Source organism: Periophthalmus magnuspinnatus, chromosome 11 (assembly GCF_009829125.3).
Source record: "Periophthalmus magnuspinnatus isolate fPerMag1 chromosome 11, fPerMag1.2.pri, whole genome shotgun sequence".
Taxonomy (NCBI): Eukaryota; Metazoa; Chordata; class Actinopteri; order Gobiiformes; family Gobiidae; genus Periophthalmus; species Periophthalmus magnuspinnatus.
Window position 1 is genome coordinate 31833300 of NC_047136.2, and position 17940 is coordinate 31851239.

General features: G+C 44.7%; 1 protein-coding gene across 1 annotated transcript in view; it reads right to left on the reverse strand.

Annotated features, from left to right (window-relative positions):
- Nucleotides 1–17940, reverse strand: part of calcr (calcitonin receptor) — a 203819-nt gene that overhangs the window by 40938 nt on the left and 144941 nt on the right. Inside the window, exon 13 of the mRNA XM_055225250.1 lies at nucleotides 13483–13609. Coding sequence (XP_055081225.1) covers nucleotides 13483–13609 — 127 coding nt within the window. The remainder of the gene's footprint in view (nucleotides 1–13482; nucleotides 13610–17940) is intronic.

Below are 17940 nucleotides of genomic sequence, written 5' to 3' on the forward strand. Positions count from 1 at the left end.
GCAGCACAGTTACATTACATCACACACACATTTCAACACATCACAAAACGGATTCTTAAAAGCAATTACAAATCATAGACTTAATTTCCAAAACTTTCAACATAGATTTAAACAGAATTTAAACTGCAAGCAGTGATAAAGGCCCTCGCCACCCCTTGCGACCGCGGGGTACACGCCACCGCGAAGATCCTGCCTTTCGTTCCCGCTTACATCGCCCTCCCTCCAAAATCAGTGTCTCAGTAATACTACTCCATTCATTCCAATGAGACAATTTATGACATTGTCACGCCTGCACGGTTGGAAACAGAGGTATGTCTTCATTGGCTTTTTTGTTCAGTATGATGAGAGGAATATGTGTACCAAATTTCAGTGTTCTATGATAGTAATCATTTTTCATCCCTGTTAACCAAAACCCATGTATTTCAATGAAAAATGTCAGACGTTGCCATGGCAACACCTTTGAAAATAGAGGTATGTTCTATTTGGCTTTTTTGTTCAGTATAGGAATAGGGATGTCCATGCCAAATTTCAAATGTTTGTGACAAAGTAATTTTTTTTGCGTACCATTTAAAATTTCAAGGGGGCGCTGTGGAGTAATGTAATATTTGACATATGTAAATTGCATATCTATGCACTCAAAATAAGATTTTGAACAAAACGTATATTAATGCCAGAAAATAGGACACTGCATGTTTGAGCTACGGGCCATTTAAAACTTCAAAAAACGTCTTTTTTCTTTGCAGGCTGGCCACACTCACATTTTATGACTTAAAAAAATCCAAGAGAGTAGCCTATAATCCCACATGGGTCTAGTTAATTGTGACCATTTTGTAAGTTTCTTGAATGAAAATCCACGGCGTAAAAAATCCAAATGTGAGAGTTAAAATTTGAAAAAAATGGGGTTCCGCCCACAATGGCCGACTTCCTGTAGGGTTTAGGGTGGGGTCATAATATAATTTTTTGCTTGTCTTGACATGTTCTATGTTTGTACCAAATTTCATTTGTCTACGATGAAAAAGGTCTCTCATTGCCGTAATGTATTTTGATTTTTGAGGTGGCGCTACTGAGTCATTTGGATACGTACATTTTTTTGCACATGAAAATACAAATTTTTTTGCCAGTCTTGAATCTTAGGCCATCATTGGATTAGTGTAGAGCAGGGGTGGGCAAGCTTTTTGGCTCAGCGGCCACATTGACTTTTAAAATTTGACAGACGGACTGGGTCAGCACAAGATACGATAATATAAAAAAATGCATTTGTTAACAGTACATATCAAACATAAACAGAAAAATCAATAAAGTATTAACATACTTTTTAATGAGAACAGTGTTGTTGATCACCCATTTTAGCCAGTGCATCAAAATCTGGTGGTAATCCTGTTGTGGCAATTCTCAGAACAGATCTGAGGTGTTCATCAGTCATCTGGGATCTGTGGGGTGCTTTGTTGGTGTTCATCACACTAAAAGTCTGTTCACACACATATGTAGAGCCAAACAACACCAGCATCCTCTTTGCCATCTTCTGGATGTTTGGAAATTTGACTGCACTTAATGAAGCATAAAACTCATCCAGTTTCAGGGAGTTAAACTTGTCCTTTAACGTCATGTCACGCTGGAGATCAATCAGTTCCAACTGCAACTCCTGTGGCACCATTTCTGGGTCTTGTGAGAAGGGACATGACACCAGCTGAAGTGCCCTGTCAATTTTTCCAAAATCACAAAACCGACGGCAGAATTCCTCATGCAGGTCATCCAGTGATTTCATATATTTTTTCACATGTTGCGGGGCCTCTTTTAACGTAGCCAGTGTGGGAAAATGAGCAAATGACTTGTCTGATATTTGCTTCGAAAATAAAAGCAGCTTAGTTTTGAAGGCTCTGACGTTTGCTTACATTTCATGCTCAAACTGTTTTTTTCCTTGTACCTTTGCAGTCAGCTCATTCATGTATGTCAGTATGTCCACAGTAAAAGCTAAATCACAAAGCCAATCTGTGTCATTCAGCTCAGGAAAATTGTCAGTATTCCCATGTTGCTCTAAAAATTAAATAATCTCCTGTTTGAGCTCCCACACACGTTGACATACTTTTCCCATACTTAACCAGCGGACATTAGAATGGTAAAGTAAGTCCGTGTGATCAGCGTCAGTTTCTTCAAGAAAATGAATAAACTGACGATCGTGAAGTCCCCTCGCTCGAATAAAGTTAACGAGTTTAATAACTGGCTTCACTATGTGGTCAAGCTTCAGCACGGATTTACACAGTACTTCCTGGTGAATTATGCAGTGTAGGAAAATTACCTCCTGCTCAGGGTTGTCCTCTTTCACTCTGTCCTGAATTCTCTTGAGCATCCCGACGTTTTTTCCCGTCAGATTTGGTGATCCATCTGTGGCAATGTTGGCGAGCGCACTCCAAGGTAACTTGTGCCTCTGTATGACCGCTGACACGCTGTTAAATAAATCCTCTCCCCGTGTTTTTCCTTTCAGGGATTCCATATCCAAAAACTCCTCCGTTATCTCGAAATTCTCATTAATTCCTCTGATAAAAATTAAAAGCTGAGCGGTGTCCTTTATATCAGTGCTTTCGTCCAGTGCCAAAGAATATAATGTAAATGACTCCGCTTTTTTGTTTAGCTTGCTTGTTAAGTGTTCGTCAATTACTACAATATGGCGAATCACTGATCTGCGTGATAAGCTTATTTTTTTCAAATTTGTTCTTGCTCTCTGGACATAAAATACTTGCTGTCTCTGCCATGCACTCTTTAAGAAACTCTCCTTCGGAGAAAGGCTTGCTGGCTTTGGCTAGTTTGAATGCCAGTAAATAACTTGCCTTCGTGCTTGCTTCTTGGATGGAAGTTGCTCGTATAAAGGTGTTTTGCTGAGCCTGCAGGCTAGCTACCAACCTGTCAGCGGTCTCAGTACGTTCTTGTATTGAAAGGGTGCTGCCGTAATTAGCATGCTTGGTGGAAAAGTGGCGGCTGATGTTGTATTCTTTTAAAACCGCAACAGATTCCTGGCAAATACATACAGCCTTGGACCAGACTTCAGTAAAAAAGTATTTAAGCGTCCATTCTTTCTTAAACACCCGGCACTCACTGTCAACTTTTCTTTTCTTTGAAATTACTGCAGGTGGGTTCTGATCGGACCAGTAGAGGAAGGTTCACTGCACCAACAGTGACACCTGGTGTTAAATACATGTCACTACAAGTCAAAATGAAATTAACGCAATCATTCATATCAAACCTTAATTCTGTACAAATTTTTTATCCGGCGGGCCGGATTAAAAGGGGCAACGGGCCAGATCTGGTCCGCGGGCCTTAGTTCGCCCACTTCTGGTGTAGAGCATCTATTTAGTCTACAACAAAGACCAGTACTCTGAACCCCATTCATTTCAATGACACATTTATTATGTTACCACGGTAAAATAGTTGCAGATAGAGGTATGTTCTCATTGGCTTTTTTGTTCAGTTTACCAAGCCAAATGTCCATGCCGAATTTCAAATGTTTATGTCAAAGTAATTTTTTGGGTCCAATTCAAAAGTTCAAGGGGGCGCTGTGGAACGAAAAAAATTCTGACATATGTAAATCATACATCACTTCGTGCAGATCAAGACTTTAAACAAAATGTATATTAATGCCGGGAAATAGGACACTGCATGTGTGAGTTATGATGTAGAAAAATCCAAGACAGTTCCCTATAATCCCATATGGGCCTAGTTCATTTTGACCAATTTGCAAGTTTCTTGAATGAAAATGCATGGCGCAAAAATCCAAATGTGACAGGTACAATTTTGAAAAAATGGGGTTCCGCCCACAATGGGCCTGAACCTGTAGGGTTTTTACTTGTCTTAACATGTTCAATGTTTGTACCAAATTTCATTTGTCTACGATGAAAAAGGTCTCTCATTGCCGTAATGTATTTCAAATTTTGAGGTGGTGCTATTGAGTCATTTTGAAACATACATTTTTTTGAACATCAAAAGAATAAAGTTTTGGGTCCAATAAAATTGACTTTTCGTTAACGTTCAGGGGGTCAAATGTGGCTTCAATCCGGCCACCAAAATAAGAAGAAGAAGAATGGAAACGCATTTTCCACCCATTATTTTTCTTCTAAACCATAACAGCTACAGTCATGTGACTTTCTCACATTGTGCCCCATCACAAATAAGGCCCCTGTGATTTTTTTCACACGTCCACGTCAAAGCATTTGTCTTCTACGAATTTTTGAAAATGAAATTTGAAGAGGGCGCTAGAGAGCCATTTTGTGAGAGAGTGCCTTGATTTGCATATAATTGCGTTCAGCACACAAATGTGCATAAACACTGTATTAGCGTTTTCTCATCAAAAAATGTGTGAAAGAGAAATATTTTATTGCAATTTTCAAAAAATTGCGATTTTGTTGAAAATTCACACTGACCACACCCAGAGTCATATTCAAAATGTAATTGATAATCTTTAATCACACATGGGTTGAGTGGGATTTGGCCAAATTTGAAGTGTTTGTGATGAAAACTGTGTGAGGAGATGTCCTGAATGCGAGGGTGTGCACTTTTGTCATTCCCAGGTTTGATCCAATATGACCGACTTCCTGTACATTTCAGGGCAGGGCCATAATATCAGTTTTGTCATGTCCTGACATGTTCTATTTTTTGATATGAGTTTTGGATTTTTACGTTGACTTTTTTCCGAGTAGGGCTCCCATTGGCCCCATGAAAATCAAAGTTTGAGGTGGCGCTACCGAGTCGTCTTTCGTTATTTTTTTCTCAGGATCTTTTGGGTCAATTAGAGCTCATCGAGTTCTAATTTTTGACACCACTCACTGGCATGTCGGGGCGTGTTTACTACTTGATTTTGCCATTTTCTATGCTCCGGTTTTAATGAGTCCCTCACTGGGATGTTGTCCCAGGCTCGGGCCTAACTATTGAAGTCAGTTCTTATAATTTCAAGACTTTTTGTAAATTATTCCATGTTGAAGGTGCAGAATATTGAAATGCCACTTTACCAGTCTCTGTGCGGACACTTGGGACAGAAAGAAGCATGTAGATTTGTGATCGCAGAGCATAATGTCCATCTGTTTTATGTTGAATATACGTGCTTAGATATGGAGGGAGCAGACCCATAATCCCTTTATAAATTAACATGTACCAGTGACTTAGCCTGCGAGTGTCCAGTGCTGCCCAACAACACATGTGTACACTTCACAGTGGTGTGTCCGAGGCTTACAGTTTGTGATAAATTGCAGAGAAGCATGGCAAACGGAGTCCAGCAATTTTAGTGCTTGGGTTGGGGCATTCATATAGATAACATTTCCATAATCTAGAATGGGTAAAAACGTTGCTGCAACAAGTCTCTTCTTTGCATTAAAAGAGAAACATAACTTGTTCCTAAAATAAAAGCCAATTTTCAGTCTTAGCTTGTTAATCAGTTGTTCAATGTATGTTTTAAAAGAAAGACTATCATCAATTAATTAACACTATCATCAATTAAAATACCTAAGTATTTAAATGATTTGACTGCTTCTATTTTTGTCTCTTGAAGAGTAGCAACAGAAGGAATGTTCTGGGAATTACTCTTTGTCTTTGTGAATAGCATTAGTTTGGTCTTGTCTGGATTTAAAGAGAGGTCTAATTGTAAAAAAGTGTACTGAACAATATTAAAAGCATTTTGCAATGTAACAACACTGTTGGCAAGAGTTTTGGAAAAACAATAAAGAATCATATCATCAGCATAGAAATGATCATTTGTATCAATGAGATCTTTGCCAACATCATAAATATAGATAGAGAATAGGAGTGGCCCCAAGACAGACCCTTGCGGCACTCCTTTTGTCACAGAGAGAGTATCACAGCACATATCATCTGATTTAGTACACTGAGATCTATCTGTGAGATAGTTGCAAATCCATCCAACAGCTGTAGCAGACAGACCTATATTGATCAACCTCTGTTTAAGTATATTGTGCAAATGCTTTTGACAAATCAATGAATAGTGAGGTACAGTGTTGTTTGTTGTCTAAACCTGTTGAGATGTCATTTATTACCTTCAGAGTTGCAGTTAAATCCTAAATCCTGACTGAAATTTAGATCAAATATTTTTAGAGTGTAAATATTCTTTTAACTGTTTATTCACCATCCATCCATCCATCCATCCATCCATTTTCTTACACTTATCCGGGGCCGGGTCGCGGGGGCAGCAGTCTAAGCAAACTCCCAAACTTCCCTCACCCCAGACACGTCCTCCAGCTCCTCCGGTGGGATCCCAAGGCGTTCCCAGGCCAGCCAGGAGACATAGTCCCTCCAGTGTGTCCTGGGTCTTCCCCGGGGCCTCCTCCCGGTGGGACATGCCCAGAACACCTCCCTAGGGAGGCATCCAGGAGGCATCCTGAGCAGATGCCCGAGCCACCTCAGCTCGCTCCTCTCAATGTGTAGGAGCAGCGGCTCTACTACGGGCTCCTCCCGTGTGACCGAGCTCCTCACCCTATCCCTAAGGGTGCGCCCAGCCAGAAACCCATTTCGGCCGCTTGTATCCGTGATCTTGTCCTTTCGGTCATTACCCAGAGCTCATGACCATAGGTGAGGGTAGGAACGTAGATTGACCGGTAAATCGAGAGCTTCGCCTTCCGGCTCAGCTCCTTCTTCACCACAACGGACCGATACAGCGACCGCATCACTGCAGACGCTGCACCGATCTGCCTGTCAATCTCATGCTCCATCCTTCCCTCACTCGTGAACAAGACCCTGAGATACTTGAACTCCTCCACTTGGGGCAGAGACTCACCACCCACCCGGAGAGGGCAAACCATCTTTTTCCGGTCGAGAACCATGGCCTCGGATTTGGAGGAGCTGAGTCTCATCCCAGCCACTTCACACTCGGCTGCAAACCGCCCCAGTGCCTGCTGCAGGTCCTGGCTCGATGAAGCCATCAGGACAACATCATCCGCAAAGAGCAGAGATGAAATCCTGTGGTTCCCGAAACAGACCCCCTCCGGCCACTGGCTGCGCCTAGAAATTCTGTCCATAAATATAATCAACAGAAACGGTGACAAAGGGCAGCCCTGGCGGAGTCCAACATGCACCAGGAACAGGTCTGACTTACTGCCGGCAATGCGAACACAGCTCCTGCTCTGGTCATACAGGGACCGGACAGCCCTTAGCAAAGGGCCCTGGACCCCATACTCCCAGAGCACCCCCCAAAGGACACCACAAGGGACACGGTCGAATGCCTCTCCAGATCCACAACACACATGTGGACTGGTTGGGCATACTCCCATGAACCCTCGAGGACCCGATGGAGAGTATAGAGCTGGTCCAGTGTTCCACAACCAGGACGAAAACCACACTGCTCCTCCTGAATCCGAGGTTCGACTATCGGTCTGATTCTCCTCTCCAGTACCCTGGAATAGACCTTACCGGGACGGCTGAGGAGTGTGACCACCCCGGTCTGCCATTCCAGTGGTACTGTCCCCGACCGCCACGCGATGTTGCAGAGACGTGTCAACCAAGACAGTCCCACAACATCCAGAGACATGAGGTACTCGGGATGGATCTCGTTCACCCCCGGAGCCTTGCCACCGAGGAGCTTGCTAACCACCTCGGTGACTTCAGCCAGGGTGATGGACAAGTCCGCCTCCGGGTCCCTAGTCTCTGCTTCCTCTTCGGAAGACATGACGGGGGATTGAGGAGATCCTCAAAGTATTCCTTCCACCGCCCGACAACATCCCCAGTCGAGGTCAACAGCTCTCCACCCGCACTGTAAACAGTGTTGGTGAAGCACTGCTTCCCCCTCCTGACGCATCTGACGGTTTGCCAGAATTTCTTTGAGGCCGTCCGATAGTCCTTCTCCATGGCCTCCCCAAACTCCTCCCAACCCTGAGTTTTTGCCTCTGCAACCGCACGAGCTGCGGCACGCTTGGCCCGCCTGTACTCATCGGCTGCCTCAGGAGTCCCACGAGCCAACAAGGCTCGATAGGACTCCTTCTTCAGCTTGACGGCATCCCTTACTTCCGGTGTCCACCACCGGGTTCGGGGATTGCCGCCGCGACAAGCACCACAGACCTTATGACCACAGCTACGAGTGGCCGCATTGACAATAGAGGTGGAGAACATGGCCCACACCATGTCTCCAGCCTCCCCCGGGATCAGGGAGAAGCTCTCCCGGAGGTGGGAGTTGAAGACCCCTCTGACAGAGGGCTCTGCCAGGCGTTCCTAACAGACCCTTACAATACGCTTGGGTCTGCCAGGCCTGTCCGGCTTCCTCCTCCGCCACCAGGTGGTGATCGGTTGACAGCTCAGCCCCTCTCTTCACCCGAGTGTCCAAGACACGCGGTCGGAGGTCAGATGACAGGACAACAAAGTCAATCATCGACCTCCGACCTAGAGTGTCCTGGTGCCATGTGCACCGATGGACACCCTTGTGCTCGAACATGGTGTTCGTTATGGACAAATTGTGACTAGCACAGAAGTCCAATAACAAAACACCCCTCGGGTTCAGATCAGGGATGCCGTTCTTCCCAATCACGCCCTTCCAGGTGTCACTGTCGTTACCCACATGGGCGTTGAAGTCCCCCAGGAGAACAACGGAGTCCCCAGTCAGTGCACTGTCTAATACCCCTCCCAGGGACTCCAAGAAGGCCAGGTACTCTGCACTGCTGTTTGGCCCGTAGGCCGACACAACAGTGAGAGACCTATCCCCGACCCGAAGGCGCAGGTACGCGACCCTCTCGTTCACCGGAGTGAACCCCAACACGAAGTGGCTGAGCTGTGGGGCAATGAGCAAGCCCACACCAGCTTGCCGCCTCTCCCCGCGGGCAACGCCAGAGAAATGGAGAGTCCAGCCCCTCTCAAGAATTTGGGTTCCAGAGCCCAAACTGTGCGTGGAGGCGAGGCCGACTATATCTAGTCGGTAACGCTCAACCTCCCGCACAAGCTCCAGCTCCTTCCCCCCCAGCGAGGTGACATTCCATGTCCCCAGAGCCAGTCTCCATGTCCAGAGATTCGGTCGTCGAGGCCTCCGCATTCAACTGCTGCCCAGATCTTCATCCCCTTACGGATCCTCTTACGGGTGGTGGGTCCATATGAGGACGGCCCCACGTCACTCCTTCGGGTTGAGCCCGGCTGGGCCCGGCCACCAGGCACTCGCTGTCGAGCACCCACCCCAGGCCTGGCTCCAGGGTGGGGCCCCTGTAACGCTGGTCGGGGCGACGTAGCTTGCCTTGATTTAATTCTGTTCATAAGGGGCTTCTGATTGTTCACCAGAGATTCCAAAGTTTTTGATAGAATACAGAGTTTGGAAATTGGTCTATAATTATTTAGAATTTTTGGATCATCACCTTTGAACAATGGAGTGACAAATGCCAATTTCCAAATTTTGGGAATTTCCATAGTGCTCACAGTTAAGTTAAAAATGTATGTCAGGGGTTGAGCTACAAAACCAGCAGTATTTTCAGAAAATGGGCATCAGCTAGGTCTGGTCTATGTGATTTGTGCACATCCAAGGATTTAAGTGCTTTGTGAACTTGACTCAAAGTAAATAGATGGAAACTAAATGTTGAAAGATCTGGAGATCTTATATTTTGTAGGCCTATATATGTGCTTACAGAGCATGACAGCATGGTCCTTTTGCTCAGAAGCACATCTCTCGTTTAGATATTAGAACTGTGGTAGGAATAACAGGCATAATTTCTAATGGCAAAATGACACTCAGTTATTCACAAATTTTTCAGTAATTTAGCCTGGCTGGTAAAAATTCCCCTGTGTATATATTTAGACTGAGGACAGAGGTGAACAGAGGTACAGACTGTAATGAAAAAGAACACTGCAGGTTTGTGGTGCTCAGGGAGGGAATCATTTTGTTCAAAGCTTAAAGAGGTACACACAGCACAACCTCCACTCTTGCATGTCTCCTGTGTTCATGTGTAGTTGGCCACTGCATTGTACACTGGGTACAGACTGGTACAGACTGGGCAGGCTTGTTTTACTGTTTTGCCTTGAATGCTAAGCAGTATGGCACTTAACCTATCTTTCTCCATTGAGACCTCACCCAGCCAAGTTACAGGTAGAATCTGTGGAGTGGAGACCCCAACTCACAATAAGAATGTATCTTTTTTAGCTTTTAAAAAACAAGACAGATGAGTTTACTTAGGAACATTCTAGGAAGAGAAATAACATCGCAATGAAGACACGCAGGTGGGAGTCCTTTTATCAGAAAATATATTTCAATTGATCTTTCTGATTGCAATAAACAAAATTTTAATTAATGATCTTCAAATACAAAATAGAAAAAGCTAAATATGACTTTATGGTTAAAATGGCTTTTCGGGTTAAAATGGCCTTGTCAAGAGTAAATATTTGGTATTCTATTTAAAGAAATCTATCTGCCTATGTTACCTGTCTGATTGGTTATGTCTACTTCATAAAGCCTCCTATGACAACTACAAGTGTAATATTGGGCCGAAGTAGAAATTCATCAGAAATGTCACCATTGGCCAATCACTGCCTTTACCTTATAATACATCAATATAAACTTGATATAAACTTTCTTTCCCTTTGTTCTTCCTATTCTTTCAGCTGAGAGACCTAGAGAGCAGCAGCGGGACGAGCAGCCTCCTCCCTCTGCCCATTTTCCCGCCCTGTTCTTGCTCTGCCAGTGTCTAACTCATGTTTACATGCACAGAACACTCACAGTACAGTCACCAACCCAATTCAGGTCATACCACTCTTGCGCCAGCCTAGAGCAGCTCAAGGAAATGAACAAATGTAAATGGGGGGGGCTGAGATGTTCAGGGGCGTAAATTAGCATGAATACTAAATACTGCAGCTATAATTGCTAGTAAAAACGGATTTCATATATATTTCAACTGTTACTCACAAGTTATGTGCTTTCAACATCACAAATTAACACACTAACATAGCGGACTAAAACAAGAGATCGACTAATGTGGGTTTTTTCATGGCCGATGCCGATACCAATTGTTCAGAATACAGAGCAACTAATTGGCTGATAAGATCTGCCGATATTTTTGGACCAATATGTCGGGCCAATTTTCCTTATTTCCCCAAATTATGTTTAAATTTACTACAAACTTCCACCAATCTCTTTTTTTAAAACCACAAACCTATAAGAGAGCTGTATAGTCATGTTTTTTTGCAGCTATTTATTTGTATTAAAGTGTTAAAGCAGAACTGAGTAGCATTTTTGTTCTAGTTGTGTCATTGGAATAATTGTTTGCTTTAGAACGCCGTTATCTTGGTAGCAGATGCTATTATTAGAATGATATGTTTTCCCGTCCATCACCCTGGCTGAAGTCACTGAGGTGGTTGGCAAGCTTAACACATCCTTAAGGTAGCAAGGTTCCGGGGATGGATGAGATCCGTTCTGAGTATCTTAAATCTCTGGATGCTGTGGAGCTGTCTTGGTTGACATGCCTTTGCAACATCGGGTGGTGGTCGGGGACAGTACCTGTGGAATGGCAGACCAGGGTGGTGATCCCTCTATATAAGAAGGGGGACCGGAGGAGTGGGGTGGGGGGGGCTATGGGAGTATGGGGTCTGGGGCCCTTTGCTAAGGGCTGTCCGGTCCCTGTATGACTGGAGCAGGAGCTGTGTTCGCATTACCAGCAGTAAGTCAGACCTGTTCCCGGTGCATGTTGGAATCCGCCAGGGATGCTCTTTGTCACCGGTTCTGTTCATTATATTTATGGACAGAATTTCTAGGCACAACTAGGGGCCGAAGGGGGTCTGGTTTGGGAACCACAGAATCTTATTTCTGCTGTTTGTAAATGATGTTGTCCTGATGGCTTCTTCGAGCCAGGTTCTGCAGCAGGCACTGGGGCGGTTTGCAGCCGAGTGTGACGTGACTGGGATGAAAATCAGCACCTCCAAATCCGAGGCCATGTTTCTCAACCGGATAAAGGTGGTTTGCCCTCTTCGAGTGGGTGGAGAGTCCTTGCCTCAAGTGGAAGAGTTCAAGTATCTCGGGGTCTTGTTCACGAGTGAGGGAAGGATGGAGCATGAGATTGACAGGCGGATCGGTGCAGCATCTGCAATGATGCGGTCGCTGTATCGGTCCGTTGTGGTGAAGAAGGAGCTGAGTCAAAAGGCAAAGCTCTTGATTTCATGGTTAATCTACGTTCCTACCCTCACCTCTGTCATGAGCTCTGGGTAATGACCGAAAGCACAAGATCGTGGATACAAGTGGTCGAAATGAGGCATCTATTCCAGATGCCTCCTGGACAACCCCTTAAGCAGGTATTCCAGGCATGTCCCACTGGGAAAAGGCCCCGGGGAAGACCCAGGACACGTTGGAGGGACTATGTCTCTCGGCTGGCCTTGGAACGCCTTGGAATCCTCCCGGAAGAGCTGGAGGAGGTGTGTGTGGAGAGGGAAGAGAAATCTGGGCCTCCCTGCTGAAACTGGTGCCTCCGTGACCCGGCCCCTGATAACGCGGAAAGAAATGGATGGACGTTTTCCCATGTAATGAGCTACCTATGAAGCGGTAACGTTAACAAAGGCTTGCATATGTCTTTTGAGTTGTTTCATCTGCTGCAGCATATGTGCAGCTAATCTCACTTGTTGCGTAAACAAGACCAATGTGCAGATTTAGCCCTGCTATGATATCTGACTATGGCTAACTTCATGCCCAGCATTAAATGGGGTAACACAATTGTGTGTGAGGTTACGTCTGTGACTGTCAGATGATGTTTCATCTGCAGTCATGCTATATGGTTCAGCAGATACATGTGTTCTTTGTTGGCAATCAGCATTGTCAGTCTGTAAATGTAGCAACGAGCAACTTTAGCTCCGATGTAAAGTCAGCCTGAGGCTGATCAATCTGTTTGGGATTTCAGGAGGACTTCTGAATGTTCTTATTTATTTACATATTACAAGCCTCACAGAGCACACAATATATTTACAAGGCACCTTGTGTATAAGAAAAAGTAAAATAACATAAGTCATCTGCAACATTTTGTTGTGTACAGAGTTCACCTGTATTGTGAAAACAAATGTGAGCACTCAGTTGACGGGGAAGGGGCCTGTTTACGACATATGCATTCTCACAAGCAACCTGTAGGGGGAGGGCTACCACTACTTAGTTCTGACTGACCAAAACAAAATATTGGCCTATGCTGGAGATTTAAGGCTTATAGCCGATACACTATAAGTTGATATATGATATGATATATCTCTAATCAAAACAATGAAACATGAACTAGTGTGCGGTGGATGGACAACAGCGTGTCATTGTTCTTAACCAACTGAATACATATCTGAACACAGGTGTAATATTTTCCTGGCAGTTGAATGCTTCTCCTAGTCTGTGCTTAATGTAAATCATACTGTATGTTTACATGGATGGTCCAAGTATGTACCAGCTTCTCCACATGTTTTATTGAAATCTTTGAGATTCGAGTCACAAGATTAGGCCAGTTCTCAGGTTGTCCTGTTATACATGTATGCATAGTGAGTGTGCCTGGTTTGTATTTGACTGACCGGGTTGCGCTCCACCAAAGCGAGATTGTTGACTACAACCACCAGGTACAGGATGGTGAGGGCTGAGTTCAGGACATATGAGCAGAACAGGTTCTTATGAAGAGTGATCCTTTGGCAGCTCAGGCTCCTGTCAGCACAACACATACAATATTAGATGTATTATAACAATCACACATTTTAAACAGGGGTAACTGCTAACACATATTTGGATCACCACGTTGTCTTTTATTGTTTTGAAAATGCTATAATCACTCAAAACAAGGTTTAATAAGTAAAAATTGTATTTTTGATGCTTTAAATCCTGAATGATTATGCTTAGTATGAGTCAGGCACAGTTCACACTTGTGTATCTCCAACAATCAGAAACTGTAAACAATGGGTATGACAGTTTCAATGTAGTTAGCTTCTCCCTTCAGATAGATATAAGACAGTGTCCACCAGTAATCTGACCAGAACTGAAGAAGTGGCTTGGATGAGCAGCCAAATGCCTTCACTTCTACAACTTTTTGTCTAGTTGCCAGATTAGAATTTTTGCTTTATCCTCTGGTAATGTTGATGACATCAGCTGTAAAGTATCAGTTGAATCTACCGATCAAACTGCAAATAGATGTGTGTACAGTATTCGGCGTGCATTCTATGGACTTGGGGTTTGGAGACTATTTTGGTTCTGTCAGCTGCCTGTCTGTGGTACATTTTCTAATCACGTCGCAAGGACCTAGGATTTCTTAACAGACTAAACAAAGCATGCTAAAGCATTTATTTACTCAATGTTCAGAAATATCCAATGTAATACTGTGTAAATGCATTGAAGAAGTCAGGAGGAAACAGTATCTCCTTGGCTTCAAAAATTTTCTAGACATAGGGTTGTGAAAAGTATCAAAAATCTGTTACCAAAAAATACTAAAACTAGTATCAAAACTACATACTCATTTGAGCAGGTATCAATACTAAAAAAGTCACATTCAGAGGACAGAAATGAACTTTTCTTGAAAAGATTTAGAATGACCTTGAGCTGTATCGCTAAGTATAAGACACATAGAGTAGTATACTAGTATAGTGGACCACTATGGAACCTACCTGGACCACTGTGTTCTATTCCCATGTGGCCTTATATCTGTGTAAACCTTCAGAGTACTAAGATTGAATGTTGAAAAGCACATTCTATTGTGAGGACAAAAGCAAGCAGGTCTACATCAGGACTAAACTGCGATCACAGTCAGGACCAAACCAGGACCCTTTGCTGACCTAGTATTATTTTTTATTGTTAAAGCAGGCAAGGCAACTAGGCAACTTTTTGGTTGAAGACATGCTTCCTGACTGAAATGTTCCACCATTATGACATTTAATTTATTTATCATCTCCATGGAAACAGAGTGGAGGGTCTATCCTCAACCATGTTAAAATGTGTAGCTTTAAAACCTTGACTTTAGCATTGTACTATTAGAATTGAGTAGTGTGGGTTGATGGTGGTATAAGCAAATACTGTTGGGAGCACATCTGGAACTAATTGCTGTGATATATTTAGTGACTGAAAACAAGAACCCTCCTCCTCTTCCTCCTCCTCTGAGAATGCACTCTGGAGTTCGAGGCTGCTCTAGGCTGCTCTGGGCTGCTCCAAGTCTGTGTGTTCATGTTGGGCTTGGTCATGTTCTGCTGACACTACAGTCTTAAATCTACATGTGAGTTATAGCTTTGTAAGTCTGCTGTAGTTTGAGCCTTTGCAAGGAGAGGGTCATAGCTGAGTGGGTCACAGTGACTCCCCAATAGCAGAGCAGAGGAGGAGAGGAGCAATCTGGCAGATTGCGCGATGAAGAGGAGGAAGACATGTACCTGGCACAGATGTGTTCCACACTCACTCACTGCATCAGTGAAGTCTGCTCTGGAACAACAAACATTAGGCTCCAGTCTCTAGGCACAAGCCCTCACACTGCTCTAATAATCATAATAATAATAATCATAATAATGCTTTCCAAACGTAATGTTCTTTACAGGCCTGTCGAGGCCTCTCGAAGTGCTATAGTCATGATTCATCCATTGTGTCCATTGTGTTAAAATAAATAAATAAATGACATGAAATTCACTCACTGATAATAGTTTTAGTTTCAGCTAGTACAAAAACACAAAACACAAAAACAAAAAAACAAACTAACAACAATCCAACTGTTTTTTTTTGTTGTTGTTTTTTTTAAACAAACCTTATCCTAGCAGAATGGAAAATCCCACTGAAGTGGTGACGTACAGTGCCCAGCCAAAAAAACTTAGATAAAAAAAAAAAAGATTTAACGAAGCAAATAGTTATAAGCCACCTCCAGTTGGTCAGGTCTAGGTTCAGCAACAGTTTGTGCTCAAAGAATGAGGTCAACTGACTACCTGAATATACTGAATGACCAGGTTATTCCATCAATGGATTGTTTTTCTTCCCTGTTGGCACGGGCATATTCGAAGATGACAATGCCAAGATTCATCAGGCTAAAATTGTGAAACAGTGGTTCAGGAAGACTGAGACAACATTTTCACACATGGATTGTCCACCACAGAGTCCAGACCTTAACCCCACTGAGAATCTTTGGGATGTGCTGGAGAAGGCTTTGCACAGCGGTCAGACTCTACCATCATTAATGCAAAAACTTGGTGAAAAATTAATGCAACACCATCCATCCATCAATTTTCTTCCGCTTATCCGGGACCAGGTGGCGGAGGCAGCAGTCTAAGCAGGGATGGAGGAAGAGCTGATTTTCATCCCAGCCGCTTCACAATCAACTGCAAACCGCCCCAGTGCCTGCTGCAGGTCCTGGCTCGATGAAGCCATCAGGACAACATCATCTGCAAACGGCAGAGATGAGATCCTGTGTTTCCCAAACCAGCCCCTCTCCAGCTCCTGGTTGTGCCTAGAAATTCTGTCCATAAATATAATTAACAGAAACGGTGACAAAGGGCAGCCCTGGCGCAGTCCAACATGCACTGGAAACAGGTCTGACTTACTTGACTTACCGGCAATGCGAACGCAGCTCCTGCTCCGGTCATACAGGGACCGGACAGCCCTTAGCAAAGGGCCCCGGACCCCATATTTCCGGAGCACCCCCAAAGGACACCACAAGGGTCTTTGTCGAATACCTTCCCCAGATCCACAAAACACATGTGGACTGTTTGGGCAAACTCCCATGAACCCTTGAGGACCCGGAGAGTATAGAGCTGGTCCAGTGTTCAAAGACCGGGATGAAAACCACACTGCTCCTCCTGAATCCGAGGTTCAACTATTGGTTGAATTCTCCTCACTAGTATCTTGGAATAGACCTTACTGGGAAGGCTGCGGAGTGTGTATACGGAGGGACCACCACCCCGGTCTGCCAGTCCAGTGGCACTGTCCCCAACTGCCACAACATCCAGAGACTTGAGGTATTCGGGACGGATCTCGTCCACCCCCCACCTCGGTGACTTCAGCCAGGGTGATGGACGAGTCCTTCTCTGGGTCTCCAGTCTCTGCTTCCTCTTCGGAAGATGTGACAGTGAGATTGAGGAGATCCTCAAAGTATTCCACCGCCCAACAACATCCCCAGTCGAGGTCAGCAACCCTCCGCACACACTGTAAACAGTGTTGGTGAAGCACTGCTTCCCCCTCCTGAGGGGTCGGACGGCCCAACAGGACTCTTTCATCAGCCTGACGGCATGCCTTACTATCGGTGTCAATCACCAGGTTCAGGGGTTGCCGCCGTGACAAGCACTGCAGACCTTACAGCCACAGCTATGAGCAGCCGCATCGACAATAGAGGTGGAGAACATGGCCCACACAGAGTCCATGTCCCCAGCCTGAGTGAGTTGAAGACCCCTCTGAGAGAGGGCTCCGCCAGCTTCCTCCTCCACCAGCGCATCCAACTTACGACCAGGTGATGATCGGTCGACAGCTCAGCCTCTCTTCACCCATGTGTCTAAGACACGCAGACGGAGATCAGATGACACAACAACAAAGTTGATCATTGACCGCCGACCTATGATGTCCTGGTGTCATGTGCACTGATGGACACCCTTGTACTTGAACATGGTGTTCATTATGGACTAACTGTGACTAGCAGAAGTCTTTAAGAAGTCCAATAATAAAACACCGCTCGGGTTCAGATCAAGGAGGCCATTCGTCCCAATCATGCCCCTCCAGGTGTCACTGTCATTACCCACATGGGTATTGAAGTCCCCCAGGAGAACAATCGTTTGCTACTGTTTGGCCCATAGGCCGACACAACAGTGAGAGACCTGTCCCTGACCCGGAAGCGCAGGGACGCGACTGTCTCGTTCACCGGGGTGAATTCCAACACGTGGCAGCTGAGCTTTGGGGCAATGAGCATTTCCACACCAGCTAGCCGCCGCAGGCAACACGGGAGAAATAGAGATTCCAGCCCCTCTCAAGGAGTTTGGTTCCAGAGCCCAAGCTGTGTGTGGAGGTGAGACTGTCTATATTTAGCCGGT